At 40.5% G+C, this 19035-nt stretch overlaps 2 protein-coding genes across 2 annotated transcripts in view; one reads left to right on the plus strand and one right to left on the minus strand.

Moving 5' to 3' along the window:
* npm1b (nucleophosmin 1b) overlaps positions 1–19035 on the minus strand; it is a 210671-nt gene that overhangs the window by 80961 nt on the left and 110675 nt on the right. The gene's annotated exons all lie outside the window — the stretch shown is intronic.
* lbx2 (ladybird homeobox 2) lies at positions 11250–12840 on the plus strand. The gene is made up of 2 exons (XM_071916218.1): positions 11250–11574; positions 12374–12840. The coding sequence occupies exons 1-2, from the start codon at positions 11250–11252 to the stop codon at positions 12838–12840; spliced, it is 792 nt and encodes a 263-aa protein (XP_071772319.1).

Below are 19035 nucleotides of genomic sequence, written 5' to 3' on the forward strand. Positions count from 1 at the left end.
GCACTCGTATTGTCCTATGTGGCTAACTCCACCCATCTGGTACGCCAAGCGGGATAAAACAAATGCTAACAATTCAAATTCTTTATTACCCAGGTCTCTGCTGGAAGTCTCATCTGAGGCCGGCAGTGCAGAAGTGCCTTGGAATAAACGCACTGTATTGTTCACTGTTACACACAGTCATGGTACTTTTAAACTCAATGTGTCTTAACAGCAGCACATATAGACACAGCATGTATTGTTATCAACAGGTTGTGTTGGAAGATAATGCAAATTATGTGCTGTTTGGAACTAGGACACACTTGGGCACGTCGATATGCTGAAAATGACAGAAATTCTTTAAAAATGTGCTTTATGAAAGGATGAACATGAAGTAGGTTATGGTTTGTCATGAACGGCATATTTCATTTCAAGGGTTAGGGTTAGATGGTTAGACGGTGCGTGTGTGTGTGTGTGTGTGTGTGTGTGTGTGTGTGTTGGGGGGGGGGGCAACTCTGTTTCCCCTCACTTGATCAGCAAGATTGAAAGATTAAATAGAAGATATAGAAGATATAAATTTACATGAGCACAGTATGCAGGTATGAGAGAGAGTGAGGAGAATTATTGGTTGTTGTGAAATACGGTGAGACGTCGCTAAACTGAAGCCTTGATCTGAAGGGCAAAAACAATTAATCAAAGTATGAAACATGGTCTAATTTGTTGTTGAAATGCCTTTTAAGGCATTAAAAGGGGTTTCAAACAACTAATGGAAAGGCTCCATTTTTTTATTTAAAGGAGAAGGGGTGTTTGTGCTTGTGACCAAAATCAATCATAAAATGTATCTGTAAAAACGCAGAGCAAGTAAAAAATAGAGTTTATGCGTTTGAGGCAGAAATAATTGGTGGGACAATTCATCCTCCTGATATTGAGAGGCACAAATCTACAGTAAATTTGTCACAAATTTGGAAAAAGTCCACTTGCCTCAACCGAACCAGGATGAACCCTGATCATCTGATGCTGAAATTTCAAACGTCCTCCTCTGGATACTGATAGATAGTACTTGTACAGTATAAGCAGTACTTTAACCTTCCACCTCAACTTTAAATATGAGAACACAATTACCCAATGTCCCCATGGGGATCATTAAAGTTTCATCTAGAGCAAAGTGATGAGTAAGGCAGCGCTCACATCATAGTGTACTCTGGATTCGACCTCATGTCCTGGTTAAAGGTCAAATTGTTGATAAGATTATATGAATCTCCCCGTCACAAGTTTCCCTGCGTGCCTGAATAACCAGAATCTGGCAACAGAGCGAACACAGGCTGCAAAAACCAACAGTAAACAGTAGAGTTTGACTGATATGGGTTTTTGAAGGCCGATACCAATACTGATTATTTGTAATAAAGCTGTCAATAGCTGATCATCTTGTGTCTATAGTCAATATCTTTAAATTTGACTATTTTTATACCATAAATTACAAGAATTCAGCATTTTTTCAGGGTGGAAAACCTCTGAAACAGCATTTAGACCAACATGTGACACTAAAACTCTCCATTGAAACCCAAATTCTTGATTAAAATCTATTTGACTGGGGAAACTCTGCGATACTGAAGAATTAATTCACCAAAAAGAAAACACTGTTGAACAATTAAATAAATGCAAAGAAAATACAGTTTAATTGAAGGTTTTCCAGAATCTTTTTATGTTTCTGTGATCAGGGAGGAGCCTCCGTCACATCAGAGGTGGACGACACACTGGCCGATATCTGACATTTAATAAAAGGCCAAAATATCAGCAGCAAGTAAGCAGGATGCGGTGTTGATACGCCTGCAGTGTCCTAACTAATATTCCCTGCGTTTCCCCACTAGCATATTCAGGTTTCTCATAATGGGGATATGAAACTTTTACAGGTTAGAAACAGAAACCCTTATTCTGAATTACATCAGAATATTAATGTGCTTGTAAATGAAAGCACTCCTTGTGTTCTTCATGTGACCCAATTAGGTATCATAAGTCTTACTGTCTGTGTGTGTGTGTGTGTGTGTGTGTGTGTGTGTGTGTGTTTTCTTTACCTTTGTCAAATTACTTCCACGTCCCCAAAACCGCAGGAACACAGATACAGCATGCGTCTCGGGAAAGTTCGCCTCTCAGCGCTGGATATGTACTTATCCTAAATATTGTTTGACCTTCCCGGTGCCCGGCCATTACTCTCCTACGAGTCCCAATCCCCCCTCCATCCCCCCACCCCCTCGTACCCCCCCACCCCCCCCCCCCCCTCCTACCACAGATGGATTTTTTGTTGCATTAATCCCACAGATCAGGTGGGTTTTGTCAACGTGTTAAACTTTAATACTTTGGGTCATTTATCTTTACGGCCAAACCCGGGGTCTGTCAGCGACCAGACGAGCTATTTCCTCATTTGGTTTGGGAGCAAAGTGGCGCAGGAGAGAGCAAAGGGGGGGAAGAGGGGGATGGTGGGGTGTTGGTGGTGGTGATGGAGGAAGAGGGGGGGGGGGGGGGGCTGCTCACCGCTTAATGAAATCCTGATGTGAGGAGGGAGAGGAGGAGTTGGGGGAGTCTTGGAGGTCGAGGCGCCACGCCATCTCAAGAAAACGACGCCTCTCCAGAGAAGCGGCTTCACTTATTCATTTTTTTTGTTGTTGTTGTATTCTTTTTTTGTTTAGAGCGCCGACGCCGGGCTCGTAAAAAAAAAATAAAAAAGCCTTTCGCCGACGATGCACCCCTCATTACCTCTCGGACGCCGCATCAGGGACCCGCCGGGCGCCCAAGTGGACGAGGATAGAATTGCAAGTGATTAATTTGTGGAAGGCTCCCTTGGAACGCGGTGTACTCGCACAAGCATTTATCTTCATTTGCCAAGATATGTACAGTGACATGAGCAGATAGGCCTTGGGAGTCCGGAGCGGAGTCGGATTTTTTTTTTTTTTTGGTTCTCATCCCAGAAAACAACACTTCAGCCTTTTGTAAAACACATCCGTTGTCGTAGGTTTGTTGCTCTCGTGTCGTTTCACTGTCCAGCGTGTTCGTGTGCTACTGGAACAGCAAAGCGCTTTCTCAGTTCATTTAACAGCTAAAAGTGGAGAACTAATGGACAAACGATGGCGCTCATCATGCCAGTACATGCATTTTGTGTCGTCTCCTATACAGAAGCAAATGAAATGCCGTAGCTGTATTTCACTGCTGTAATTGCAATACATAAATATTAGTCTGTGGCTCTGAGAGTGTGTGTATGTGTGTGTGTGTGTGTGTGTGTGTGTGTATGTGTGTTTTGTCAGGGTCATTTTTTATTATTAGTGAATGTACACACACCCACTCCACACTAGAAGAAATAAAAGGCCTTGGAAAATGATAACTGGGATCTGGCTTATTCTTGGATGCGGTGTTAACAGACTATATAGTTTGCCTGAGTGTGTGTGTGTGTGTGTGTGTGTATGTGTATGTTCACACTTGTGTAGGTGTGCATGTGTATGTGTGAGTAAATGAGTGAGTTTTTTGAAGGGTATTTTTATTATTAGTTCATGCACAGGTGTGTGTGTGTGTGTGTGTGTGTGTGTGTGTGCGTCTTTCTCACCATTAATCTGATTATGCATCATTGTGTGGCAAAAACTTGATTTCAAAGCAACAATACACAAGCTCATAAAGTAGTATGAATTTCATTTATTAGCCCTGGAATTGCGAAACCTCTGAATGGAAAACAACTAAATGACTGAGGCTCCTTTCCATATAATGTATATTTAGTCTGATTTTTGTGCTTGTTTGAACCCATTTGGAGCACCAGATGGGTGGGAGTTGACACATATGACAATACAATGAACTCCAGAAAGTTTAGACTAATTTAGAAGTCAAATTAATGTCTTTTTATATGATTGACAACTTATCTGACACTATCTGAGAAGTCCTAATGTGGTTAAACCCCTCCCACCTGCTCAAAACAGATCAAATAAACACCAAGATGATAATGAGGATCAGGGATTTAGTGGTGGGTAAAGCCACTTAAACTCACTAAACTAAACTCTACTTGCAGAATAGAGTAAAGTCACCTTTTCAGACAGATCTTTATTGAGGTAAATTCACAGTATGCATCACAGTAAGTATCAAACTGATGTAAGTTGTATGAGGATAGGCTATTTTAAGGGAAAAATAGCATAAAGTAATGCTTTTCTGAAAATATATCTTGATTTTTGTGTATAACAGTCGTTGTTTTCCTTATGATCATCACCAACTGGAGGTCAGAGTTGAGGCTGTTTTTATTTACCGCTCCATCACTGGTTAGGATACTCGATATTCTGCTCTCCATTGCTTTGGCCTGTGGAGCATTCATGTTGCGGTCATTCCTGCAGATCAGCCTGCTGGTGCCATGTTCAACGGCAAACTCCCATCATCACCTATAAATAGATCTGGCCATGTGCAGTGTGTGTGTGTGTGTGTGTGTGTGTGTGTGTGTGTGTTGGCAGTGAGAGTAACAATGGCAGTGAAAGAAAATATTGTGAATTAAAGGCTGGTAAGTGATTTTTAGCCCATACAAAGGGCACCATAATCATATGCTGTGTGTGTGTTTGTGTGTGTGTGTGTGTGTGTGTGTGTGTGTGTGTGTGTGTGTGGTGAAAGGTTGAAATAAAAACATAACATAATTTATAGGCTTGTCATTGGTTTGTAGCTCCTACAAAAGTCACCATGATCAATATACTGTTTTGGGGTTTCAGAAAATCACCTGGAAAGAAATTATAGTAATTAATAAACAGGCATAAAAACACTGATAATTCTACTGCCATATCTCACAAGGTAATTATAATTTTCCAAACAGCCCTTGAACACAACCCTCCAGCAAGAGGCAATTACATTTTCCCATTTGCACATTTTTATTATTGCCATTAGTCTTCTTACTATTATTATACTTAACAGCAATAATAATCCTAATATAATAATAATAATTTGTGTGTTGTCATTGGTCATTTCAGTGGCTTTCGGGCAGTTGGCTTTGGGCCACTCACACACACACACACACACACACACAGCACCGCACACAGCAATTAACCACAATATGAGTATCATTTCTCGTATCATATTCCATCCTCAGTACCTCCAGCCACTGGACTAATTACCCAGTAATGAAGCTAATCAAGAGTCAAACAGGAGGAACGTTTAGCCCTAATGCTGTAATCCTACTTAAACCCCGACTCGGCCTCCGCATATCCTTCTTTATGATCTTAAATGGGCCCTGGTGGGCCATTAGAGTCCAACAACCACAGCCTGTAGTCCACTCCCTGGGGGGGTGGGGGTTGATGGGTGAAGGGTGTGTGTGTGTGTGTTGGGGGGGGATAGGGCTTGGAAGCTGCTTGGTCTCGTTCATTTTTGGGAACCTCTGGGTGGGTGGTGGTATACATAAAGAGAGTAGAGCCCACACACTAATAAACACAATTTACACACCTTTATTAGACAGCGTTTCCATCCTATATGGATCTTCGTCAGGTCAAAATACCTGATGGGGCGTCCTGTCCTGGCAGATCAGCGGTCTAAGGCCTGCACCATGTAGCCTAACTGTGACGTCCTGGTTTGAATCCGGCCTGGGACCTTTGTCGCATGTCATCCCCCTCTCTCTTCCCCCTCTCCTGTCTCTCTCAACTGTCCTGCCTAATAAAGCAGAAATGCAATAAAATATTACAAAAAAAAGTAACTGATGAGCATCCATGTAGGATCAAAATATTGTCTGAGATGTATGGATGGAGTTCCTGATGTGCAGACTTTTTATCTATGAAATAGCCTAGCACCTTATTCTACTACTTATCCACAGATGGGTGCTGGTGGTGTGGGTGTCAGTTGGTGGCAAGGTGTGGGCACTTGCTATGCTTCTGCGTGACTCATTTGACGTCATATCTAACGGCCGAAGTCCGATTCCAAACAAAAGAACACCGAGGATGGAGTGTGATATGGAAGTTTATTTGCCAACCGAGTATGCATCGATCGGATGATAAGAAACATGACAAAAGGGATGCAGAGGATGGTGACTTGGCCAATGGGAACGGATTGGAAGTCCCAAGATTCATTGCGACAACAACGCATCGCCTCCAAACAGTAGAGAACCGGTTGAACCAGCTGGGAAATGAACACCTGTGCGTCTTAATTGATCGCACGACGTCAAATTGTTAAGATGCGTTCGAGGACAACTTGGAAAGAACAAACTCCACAAGGACGCCAGTATCGACTTGGCATTCTTGCATTTGGATTTGATATTCACCTGATATGAGATGCAGGGACTTTGCCATACCTGATAGGGTTTAGTGAATTGACGCCCCTGACGGCCTGCACCCCCCCCCCCCCCCCCCCTCCCCAACACACACACACACACACACACACACACACACACAAAAGACAGAGGTGGGATGAGTCGGATGAGGCTGTGAAGGATGTCGTGCCTTCACCATTACGCACATCCCCTTTCAATACATACAGTGTACACACACACACACACACACACACACACACACCTAGACGCACACAGACACACTTGCTACTCATGAACTACAATCTATTATTCGTTATATTACAGCAAATTTGACTGCTTTTTTATTTTATTTTTCGTCTAACAGTTTTGATTTTGGAGTAAAAGATATGGCCTCTAAAAATAGTCTAGCCTATATTATTATTGTTCGTGTTGTTGTTGTTGTTGTTGTTGTTGTTACCAATCACCTGAATATATCTTACAAATAAATATTTTCCATTTAATTTTGCCTATCATGCACATTACTCCATAATGGAATCAGCACGTTTTGATGAGAAAATATATAAGCCAACACAGACATGGTGCTGTAAAAAAAAAAAAAACACACATATGCACTGTGTGGCCTTCACGATCCAATAATTTGGGAGAGGTATTCCACTGAATTGGTGCTTCACAACATGGACCCTCATCAGCATGGACCCTCATCAGGCTCTCAGCTGCACAGTGTGCTTTACAGTGGAAACAGAGCGGATCCGAATGGAAAGCAACACACCCACCGCGGCCCGGGCAGCTTCTCCTGTATCATGTTCTACTGAGAGGCGTTTACAGCTGTTTTGTTTCATAATACAGGGCGACACGCTGCGATGTGAGAGCTGCCTCTTTAGAGCAGACATGGACACATTATGGGAGTAAACACAGAGCCTGATGGCGGTAATGCATGGACCTAAAAAAAAATAGACTTTGATCACTTGTTTGTCCAATAGTAACCCTTACGAAAAATCACTGCAGTGTTTCCATAATATTCCTAAAGGGATTTAAAATGCCTGTAGTGAATTCAAAGTGACCTTATCTTAATTTATAGTATTTTTGAATCTCCTATAGTATCACTGTATTATTCCTATAATATTCATAGGGATTAATAGTGTATATGTGGTACTCAATAGTGGGTTTAGTGACTTTTATAGCACTATTCCCTCTGATATCACTACGCTATAATATGCCGTAATATTTCTGTAGGGGGGTTATAGTTTTGCTGTGATATTTGTCTGTTATCCTTCTGAAATGTATTATAAGATTGCTGTAGGCCTAGTTGTTTTCATTCACGTCATTGCAATAAAGACTGCTTCGTTTTATTTTTTTTTCAGCGTTATAAATTGTCGGTGACAGAATGTGTTATTTGCACATGGGAAAGTGCAGCTGTAATTTCTCTACTGCGGGTTTTCTTCAGAATTGTTTGTGGGTTGCTCAACAGTACACGATGTTAAACCTTTGAATTTTAAAAATCGAAAATACATTAAAATAAAAGCCTTTTATCCGCTCCAACAAATCTTTTCTCTGCGCAAAAGACACCTGAGAGGCGCAGCGGGGGCTCGTGGTGAGCGGTGACGCGTTACAGTAACGAACAGCCGACTGTAACGAATTACAATTTCAGGAATATTATCACAGTTACCAACACCAAAGTCATTAGTTTTGTTAGCACCCCACGTCAATATCAGATGGAAGTTGAATTGTCCAGATATTATCATCATTCCCCGATTGGTTTTCCTTATAATTAGTCGCCGTCCTCTCGTGCTGAACTAATTTGGTGATAAATGACAGAAAACTTTTCCTGCCACTTCGATTTTATCGAGTTTTATCGAGACAAAGCATGACAAGAAGATTACACATCATCTCTATGTGTTTTCCCTGATTATTAATAGGAGATGAAATAGAGTTACACTGATTTTTGAACGTAAGAGAGGACGAACCGCCAATTTTGAGGATGTAACGGAAAAGTAATGTAACGACTTGTGTGACGAATTATTGCTCCCAAGCAGTAAATTATAATAATATCAATTTTAAAAATGACTAATATTGTAATCCGTTACTTTTGTCGGAGTAACGAGCCCAGTGCTGGCGGGCAATGGAAGGCAAATGTGAGGCGAATCATCCAATTAAATCCCCCAAGAGCTGATGATTGATGATGTCAGCTGCTCTGCTTCTAATTAACGTTTAAATTAAGCCGAAGAAAAAACCTTTCGAACCAGCGCAGCTTCACTTTAGACCGTAAAGTCCATTGGAAACATGTTTGGAAAAGTCTTATCTCTGGAAGTATCGATGCTTCAACCGCAGCTGAGGGAAACACAACACCGTGGGTTCTGCTGCCCGTAGATCACACTCAGCTTTATCCTCTTCAACCCCTCGAGGAGAACAAGAAATCTGTAAAAATTACCACCAAAAAATCAACACAGCTTTTTCTCCCCGCTCATGATCAAAACTGAGCTCAGCGGGGATGGCAGCCTCTAGGCCTGATGGGATTTATGGGCCTGGCTGTGGGTAAATAACTGAAAATGATTCTGCTCTATAGTCGACAGATTATTCCTTCTTCCTCCCTTTATATCACACATGCAGACAAAACTGGAATTCAGTAAATAAAACATTTAAAGGATGTAGACTGAACCCACGTGGTGTTTCTGTAAAATAAAGGCCAGCTGTTTATTTTTAAGAATCATTCCCTCCTCAGTTTGTCTTGATGCACAAAATACTAAATATCCTTGTATTTGGTTTAATTTTTAAGCCCACTACTCCAAACTGTACATTGCAAGCCAAACCTTGAATTCATATTAAACTCATTTTGAATTAAATCCTATGAAAACTGCCATATTAAATTATCACCATTACCTAATATTCATATCTACTCAGGCCAGCACACATTTTTAGCTACCTGCACTTTTATTTTATTTATTTTTTTAATCAAAACGTTGGCCTATTTTTCTGCCCAAATTCCCAAACTAAATTATTCCCGTGAAATCTTGCTTGTTATGGAGAAATATATATTCAAAGTAGCCACGGAGGCTGGACCTCCAAGGCGGCTAATAGAATCTCCTGCTGTTTTATAACTCTGTCCCTAAACCAATGTCACCATATGGTCCTGTTGGCACAAGACTCTCTGCTGCGGCTGCCTGCGCCGGTGGCTTCATCCAAATGGGTCAGAAAAATCTTACAGTATTAAAAACATAAGACCACAGTGTTTGTTTTATTTCACTTCAGGCCCATATCGCCAGTTGGTCACCTAATATAGTGTCGTGTAATGCCAGTAAAACAGCTGCTAAAATAAAAAATAAAACATAGTTTAAATTGTTTATTTTAAGATTGTTGTTCTAATTAGTAGAAGAAATGTCTGGATGGCTGCTGCTCCTCGTGCAAGGTGTTGATATTTTCACCTCAGGTGTTTTGAAGGATGTTAACCACACAGCCATTCTTGAAATATTTCACGCCTTTTTAAAATTCTAGTCATAACAGTAAAATGCAGAATATTTCGTTCTGCCTACAGGTTATGTATAATCTTCAAAACGCATTAAAACGAATATAAGACCCAAGCGGCGATTACAGCTCAATCTGTTAAATGTCACAGGATAAAAGAACACAAGGTGTGTTTCCTCTGCTCGGACCTACCTGCGGCTCCGCTCGGCGTCCAGCTCGTCCCCGTTTTCTGTCTCTAATCCGCTCTTTGCATCCTAAACCTCCTTCAGTAAAATTCACATAACCAAAGTGGAAATGCCATCGCGACAAATCTCTCGCCCCGTCCGCGAGACTCCGAGCCACATCACGGCGTCACCTTTATCAGCCGGTTACTTCGCGCTATTGCATTAAATTACACTGTAACCCAGATCTTACCGGGTCATATTTATAATGTCACGCGCGGGTAATTTACCAAGGAAAAATACTAACGGCGTAAACAAATTCAATACAAGTTTATTTTGAAAGCGACTCGTTTTTTTTCTTTATTTGTTGCTTCTCAGATCTCAGCTTCTGTCTCAGCAATGATCCTTCCAAGATTTTTTTTCCATCCATGTATTTATTGAAGTGATTTGAAAATCAACACGGGCTTCACTGCCGTTATTAATAGACTGTTTTTTGTTTTTGTTTTTTCAAAGTAGTAGCAGGTTATTCATCTGTTGTCATAAGGAAACATAAATCCACCACCTGTCATGTTGGACATAACGAGTTAACCTGAAACACTTCTGTTTACTTGCAGGCAAATTACTTTGATCAAAGGTGGTTACTTCAAAATTAGGTCCATAAAAATTCTCATTATGGCTGTTTTTCAGTCAAATTCCCGTGCACCACAATGCCTAATGCGCATATTACGCATGACGCACTATGCGTAATTACGCACGAAAATGACAAAATGAATATCACGGCTGGAGACCGTTGTTGGCTCGGTGTTCCTCAAAACTTTTCCATAATGCAAGGATGCTGGTGGCAGCACTTTAATGGCCATCAACTCTCCCTTTCTAGAAGAATACACCGGCAGAGGGAAACAGATGCATAAACATTTCAAGGCATCTTTCTGCTCGGCAGCAACAGACTCCTCCTATTCCCCACGTCCAATTAGTTATTATGGCCCGGCCCTTTAAGACGCAGCAGCGGGTCAGCAAGTAGTGTAGTGTTTCTCTAATTGAACTTCGCCCAATCAACAATAACTCGTTAGCAGTCGCTTTCTTTTTCTCGCTCCTTGAGACAGCTTTTTTTCCCTTGCAGGGATTCACCCCCCTCCAGTCGAGCTGTTATACTTCCTAAAGATCTACATGGAGTTTGGCAGAGGAGCTGCGGCTCTCTGAGGGGAATACAATCCGGCTGCCTTTACAACTACGCCCGAAGCATGGTTATTCTGGAGAAAACCTCACAGGCGAGCTAAGTTGCGGCATTCGGCTTAAAGTGGCAAAATAAGGGGGTCTACGAGAAGCGCCGAGCACTTGTGGACGCTTACAACAACCTTTTGAATGAAATAATCAACTTTTCGAGCCAGCAGTGATTCTTTGGGACTGCGATGACCTCCAGTAAAGACATGAAGGCAGGCTCCGTGTTGCAGTCCAGCAGCGAAGAGAGGAGACGGGCTCCGTTGGACCAGCTGCCACCGCCGGCCAACTCCAACAAGCCTTTAACGCCGTTCAGCATTGAGGATATCCTGAACAAACCCTCGGTTAAGAAATCGGTCGCGAGTATCTGCCCGCCGAGAGTGCTGGAGAAAGTAACGGGCTCCAACTCGGCGAGGAACGGGATCACCACTCCTTCCTCACCGCTGTGCGCGCTGGAGGAGCTGGCCAGCAAAACATTTAAAGGTCTGGAAGTCAGCGTTATACAGGCAGCAGAAGGTAAAGATTCACATTCAGCGTATTCATATCTTATTTGACAATTATCGAGCAGACTGAATAGCTGCGCAACTGTTTTGTAAAGAAAGGAAGTGCAATAATCTTCGGTCTAACAAGCTGGGATCAATGCTAGTTTTGGTTTGTTTTGACTTGGTTAAGCGTGGCCACGAATATAAGGAAGCTATATGGGAATATGGACAGAATATAATATACTGTATAACAAGGAAAAGGGCGACATTTACACATACATGTTGTCCAAATCGCCAAAACTAGTATGTATGCTTCATGTTACTGTCAAAAAGTCAATCAGCCATTATGGCCTCCTGTATGAAGGCTAGCTGTTGGATAAAACTGGACAGACTGGCACAGAAGCTTAAATGACTCTTTAATGTTAGAGACACTTCTAATGTGCTCTGTTACGCTGCAAAATGTCTTGTTTTTCTTAAAATAAGGTGTGAAATCTGCCAATGGGAGGGAGATCAATTTCACTTGTTTCCAGTGCAGTTGTTTCACCTTTTTGTGACAACAGTGTCAATACCTTGAAATAAGTGCTCGTACCAAGACAGTGTCACTTGATTCAACACAATTCTTAAAACAAGTCGATTTGCAGTTGGAATCCAGTGAAATTATCTCACTCTGCTGGCAGACATTTCCACTTGCTGTAAGAAAAACAAAACACAAGCTTGTAAACTCAGCGGACGGGCCTATTTTTTGCAGCGTGTGCCCTCTGTTGCTGTTGTGAAGGGGGAAAGTGACCCTTGCGGCTGTTTCATTCCTCTTTTCTTCCCCCCACTCCTCCAAGGTCGCGAGCATCTAAACTCTTTCGGACAGAGGCAGACGTCGAAAAAGAGGAGAAAGTCGCGGACGGCTTTCACGAACCACCAGATTTACGAACTGGAGAAGAGGTTTTTGTACCAGAAGTACCTTTCTCCGGCCGACCGCGACCAGATTGCGCAACAGCTGGGTCTCTCCAACGCGCAGGTCATCACCTGGTTTCAGAACCGGAGGGCCAAACTCAAGAGGGACCTGGAGGAGATGAAAGCGGACGTGGAGTCCCTGAAGAAAATCCCTCCCCAGACCCTCCAGAAGCTCGTCAACATGGATGACATTGAGGAGCCGCAGGGTGGAGGGGGGCCCGGGGCCAGGTCGCCCAGCGTCTCCCCGTCTTCCCAAGGACACCGGGCTTTCCCACAGTCCCCCTCCTCGTCCAGAGACCAAACCACGGATGAATTCTCGGAGGAGGACGAGGAAATCGAGGTGGACGATTGACAGTAGAGTATAGGAGCCTGTGGTTTTCATAAACAACGACAAAAAGAAAAAAAAACAAAAGAAGAAAAAAAAGGGGGCATTTTTCTTCCCAAACTTTTGCACGGATATTGACAAAAAGGAGAATATATATAAACGTTTAAGGAAAGTTTTTTTTTCTCCTCCTCCTCTTCCTCCTTCTCTCCATTTTAATTTATTAATCGGACTTGTAAAGCCTTCAGTCTGTCTGTTTTTCAGTTTCACCGAAATATTTGAGGAATACATCTGCTTTCCCATCAGACAGACCGAACTGTTATGGTACAGGAAGACTGCAAATTGTGTATACATTTTAATATTTCATGTTAGTTTTTTTTGTTTTTGTTTGGGTTGGTGGGGAAAGTTGTGCAATTATTTTGTTTTGCCATTTATCCTTATTCTTCCAGCTGTTAAAGGATTGGGATTTGCCAAATATTTAAATTAAATCCTTTCCCCTTGTTGATCACCTGCACAGCCCGTGTTCCACGTCAGCACGGCAGAGACTAAACCCGGGATCGATGTGTCAGTCCGTCCCATCTTAAATGTAAAGTTATTTTGCATTTTTACAGCGAAAAAGTGTTTCTGCGAGCATGCAGGCCGATTCGCCATGCGAGGAAGGAAGCATCACTATTAATGTCCGACTGCAAACGAGCACATCGTCAACTTTTACACGCTCTGAGTTATGTATATAGATTAAACATCCTATGCGATAATTTTATTGTAACATCCTATTTAATCAGCATCTATGTAAATAAAGGGTATATGATATTTCAAGAAGCTCTGGAGGCGATTCGATGTGTTGTTGTGGAGAAAACTGAGAAAAAATAGTAATCCTAAAATACAATTTAGGAGGATGCTATGGAAATATTTTACAATTCCCTATAGGAATATTATAGGAATATTATGGCGATACCATAAGAGATATATAAAAAAAAAATCTATAAAATAAAGAAAGGTCACGTTAAACTCCCTATTGAGTACCACAGACACACTGGACAGTCCCTATAGGAATATTATACGAATACTATAGGAGCAAAGGTCACTTATGGGTATAGGACACTATAAATCCCTATAGGAATATTATTGGAATATTATAGGAATGCCATAGGAGGAAGGCTCATTCAAAATTCAAAATTCAGTACCACAGACACTCTAAGCCCCCTTAGGGATATTATAGAAGAAAAGGTCACTGTGAACTTACTACTGGATACCACAGAAAACTATAAATCCCTCTAGGAATATTATAAGAATATTATAGGAATGCCATAGGAGAAAATGGTCATTATAAGTTCATAATTCAATACCACAGACACACTGTAAGTCCCTGTAGAAATATTACAGGAGTATTAAAGCCGTGTGGTTTTTCGTTATAGGGTACGATGAGAAAATATGTAACTGCAACAAAAAAAATGCTCTAAAAGGAAACATTTCACCGGCTGGAAATGTGTAAAAATCCGCTCTGCCTGGTAAAACTCGGACTTGTGAATAATGAGCTCGTCTTTCAGCCTTTAAGTGCCTTGACTTCAATTAGCAGCCGTCGACCGGCTTTATTCCCATTCTTTCTCCCCGGTTTGAATACATCTTGTCACAAGAAGGTCCGGGTCTGCTCCCACCCCTGCGCCATATGTTTTTTTTTTTTCTTTTTTCTTCCTATGAATTGTCCTTAACACAACTAGTCGACATGATTGATTAGGTTAACCCGCCTTTGCCTTACATAAAACAGTTTTCACCGAGCCGTGGGCAATAATGGCACGCATCTGCCACTCTTGACTCGGGTTTGTTTGGAGTAAAAAAAAAAAAAAAGTCTCCCATGAATAGCAAATGGGTTAGTGTGAGGATCCTAATGAATAAGCCTCAATAGGAGGCAGTGGAAATGGGACGTGCTGCTGCTCTCCGACCATTTGCAACAGTTCTGTAACGGGATCAAGAGGGGAAGGAGGAGGGGGGGGGGGGTGTCTTGTGCGCACACTGCAAAAAATATCCACTTTAACAATTAGTACAGAGTCTTAACATCTCATTTTTCCTAAAACAAGTCAGATAATTTCACTCGTTTTTAATTCAAATCAGCTTGGTTCGTGAATTCTTTATTTTTGTTGTTTCTGTGCGCACACTGCAAAAAATATCAACAAGTCAGTTAATAATCCATGTGCTGTTCATTGAGTTCATTTTATTCCTCATTTAGAAACCTGGCCTCGTATTATTTATTATTTAGGAAATGGCCACAGCCTCATAACTTGAAGATGGTGTCAATGTTATTGAAGAAAAAAAAAAAAATCCAAATCAAAACTTTCCTTTCAGCCTATGTGGGATGTCACTCTTTCTCTCCAGTATGGAGTCTTAAAATCGTATTTTTCCTAAAACAGCTGAGATAGTTTCACTCTTTTCTAATGCAAATCAAAATTCCAATAATTTCTTGACCCAAATGTCATTTTCTTGATCCTATAGAGGAATAATCCACTTTATTCTGCCAAGTTTGTTTGTGAGCACAGCACTTCTAAAAGCCAAAAGTATGTCCTTCTAACTTGTGGCATTTCTCTCTCTCTCTCTCTCTCTCTCTCTCTCTCTCTCTCTCTCTCTCTCACTCTCTAATATTGAGTCTTAAAATCTTATTTAAAAAAAAACCAAGTGAGATAATTTAACCAATTTCCAATGCAAATCACCAGTTCCACCAATTTCTTGAAACAAATATCATTTTTTGACACCAGTGGACTCGTTTCATGATTTTGACACTTTCTTCTGGATAATTCCTGAAACTGCATTGGAAACAAATTGAGTTATCTCCCCTTCTACTGCCAGAACAATAATTCTTATTATTATTATTTGTAAAACTTACTTTAAGAACATTAAGATTTTAAGACAGAGTATGACAATGTGAGACTAAAGCACTTGTTAGGACGGACATTTTTTTTTGCAGTGCAGCGGGGAGACTGGCGCACACAATTGATGTAATCGCCTGGAATCGTGGAGGTTGAAAAGTCAAGTAGGCCTTTTATTATGGAGCCACTCTGAACTGGCAGCAGGAACAACACAGTGGATGGAGCCTTAAATAAAAGTCAGTAGACAAATGGGTGAAGCCCTCAGCCTGGTTAACCCCCTGATCCAACAGATAACATCACTATAATACTCCTATAATATTCCTATAGGGACTTATAATGTGTCTGTGGTTCTCTATAACAAGTTTATAGCGAATTAATCCTTTATGGTGTTTTTATCTCCTATGGTATCACTATAATATTTCTATAATATTCCTATATGGACTTAATAGTGTTTCTGTGGTATTATATCCCTATAATATTCCTATAGACACTAATAGTGTATCTGTGGGAATGAATACCGAGTTTATACTGACCTTAACTAGCATATTATTTATCTATTTTTTAATGTGGTTATAGTGACTTTATGGTATTTTTTGTATCTGCTATGATATCCATCTAATATTCCTATAACATTCCTATAGGGACTTACTTTATATTATCCTTCTAATATTTGTATTGTAGGATTACTACAGGGTCAGATCATTACATCAGACAACATATATATTATAGGGTTAATTTAGCTTTTTAAAATAAAACAAATATAAGTGACAAACACATTCAGAAGGACAGGATGTGTTTAAATCTCCTCTATAGGTTTATAAATGGGTTGTCAAACGCCTTAATTTCTATTGATATGAAACAAGTAGTTGATGGTCCGTTTGGTCAATAGTAGCCTGATACATTTTAGGCTTAAGTCATATAAATGTGTGAATGTGTATGTGCACATGTGTTTAACAAATGCATTATTATTATTAATATTATTATTATTCACAAATTAATCTAAAAGCTAATTTATTCTAGGTTTTATGAACTGTCCACAATGGATTGTTTTTTCTCACATCTATATTCCTGAGCTTGGGTTGACTTTGTTTCCCTTGTTAAGGAAAAAAACTGAAATCTCAAAGTGCTTCACATCATAAATCCTCCACAGTCTAACACGCTCCTGTTCACAGTCAGACAGGTGAATGGCAGCACCGTTCCCTTGTACTGTAGCTGTGTGGGCCCTCTGCACATGCCCACATATTTCCAGTGTATAATAACGGGAAATCAAAGCCCAGAGGTGCCGGGAGAGGCGAGGTGCGATCTGAACGACGCTCCAACAGCCACCTGAACGCTTCATTTCTGCCTAAAGGTCACAGCTTAAGGGGATTATTGTTTTGTTTTTCCAACATAGGAGAGAACCCCGAAGGGACATGTTCAGGCTTTATAAGGGTGGCCCAGAGGGGGGGAGCCATGATGTGTGTGTTTGTGTGTGTGTGTGTGTGTTCTGCTGACTGGTGCACAGTCTCTTGCTTTTCACTGGGTTCATATTATTCTTCATTTAGACACGTGGCCACAGGGGCCTGATTTAGGAACTTGAAGATGTTATTTGGAGGTTTTTTGGAGAAAAGAAACTCCTCTCTGAAGGAATCAGAAATGGGATTTTGAAAACAGCACTTCAAAAAGTCCAACACAAAACTATATGGGATCTCTCTCTCTCTCTCTCTCTCTCTCTCTCTCTCTCTCCCTCTCTCTCTCAGCCATGAGAAAGTTTGGCATTACTTCACTTTACAGTGGCCTTATTCCAGTCTACTAACCTGAAAAGACTTCTGCCCTACAAAGCCAAACAGCAGTACTTGCAGGCATGATGAAATTGAAAATGAATTCAGTGTTTCTCTCTTACCCCCCAAAGTATATTATTGGTCCAGAAGTTGAATATTTATAATTTTAAAACATCTGTGGGTATAATCTCTGTTGATATGAAATCTAAACTGTAGTTCTAACATTTGACCTTTACGACGCATAAAAAGCCTCTACTGCTGTTTGCCGTCGTATGACAGCATCATAAATACACATTAATAGTGTTAGCATTGTGTTAGTGCAACCAGTTGCTTAATCTACACAAAATTATCCCAATTTTATCATAATTTCATTAAGTACATGTACTGTATTACGGTGTACTTACAGTATTTTTCCATAGGTTAATAAGTAAGGCTATTGTAAAGGGAAGTGTGAAATGTTCTGGCTGCTGCTGCAGCACAGGCTATACAGGCCTTCTTAGAAAGACTAAATAATGAATAACATACAAGCCTTGTAAATTATCAGCCAGTGTCAGGTTATCAGAGTCTGTCTTTCCACTTTGGACAAGATCACACACATCAGAGCTTGTCTCTTTCCCCCATATGCCTGAAAAGGGTCAAGTGTGCCACCTAGTGCCGATCTGGGTGGCAGAATGGAGTCGGTTATTTGAAGAACTGGCTGATCCACATTTTGTCTGTTAAATGCTTCTAAGACAAAGAAGTCTCTTGGTCTGGATGGACACCAAAAGTTTTTTTTGCACATTTCTTGAATTGAGTTCAAAGTTGCAATCCATGTCAAGAATGTATAATGAGGATTTTACAGTACGCCACTGACTAAACTCTTAATGCAGGACTTTCACCACAATCTAAAATTTGCAACGAAGTCTTATCACACATGAAAATTTTAAATATTAATTGGAATGCTGGTTAGTCTAGTTGCTTTTACATCCTGTGATGAAAACTATGCTGCTTAACTCGAGAAATTTGGAGAAAAAAAGAGTTCCACAACAGCTTTCCAGGTTCAGACAACAGACAGAGCAAAATAAAAAGACACTAACTCAAATGTTTTAACTAACGCAGCCTATAAGCAGGCTTTTGTTTATATTTGTACGACCGTTGTTGTGAGAACATGTTGGAGTTCAAGTTGGCCTGAGAAAGGTCAACAGATATAAAATGCTGCTCTCAATAATATCAGGATTGGCACTGGAGTGACAAAGCTCTTTAGTTAAAACAAAGCTATAGATATCATGTTCAAGTCAAAACTAGTTAATGGAATTTTAAATTTCAAGTTGTAATCGTAAGACTTTGAGATCAAGTTGCAAGATAACTTCAGATTCTAACAGATGAGTTTCATGATCTTTTCACTAAACACATTAAATCAAAAGGTGACTTATTACATTCCTTAGCATATATAAATGCATGGAACTTAAAAAAAAAAACATTTTGCTTTTTGTTTTCAAAGGCAGAAACCTTAAGAAAGATTTATAAAAATATAAAATATGATAACCTTTGACAAATTTAATATCCAATTTAGGCAAACAGGCGACTTGGGAGTATATACCTGAGTAATAAAAACATTTTGGATAGAT

This window comes from Centroberyx gerrardi, chromosome 16 (assembly GCF_048128805.1).
Source record: "Centroberyx gerrardi isolate f3 chromosome 16, fCenGer3.hap1.cur.20231027, whole genome shotgun sequence".
Classification (NCBI taxonomy): Eukaryota; Metazoa; Chordata; class Actinopteri; order Beryciformes; family Berycidae; genus Centroberyx; species Centroberyx gerrardi.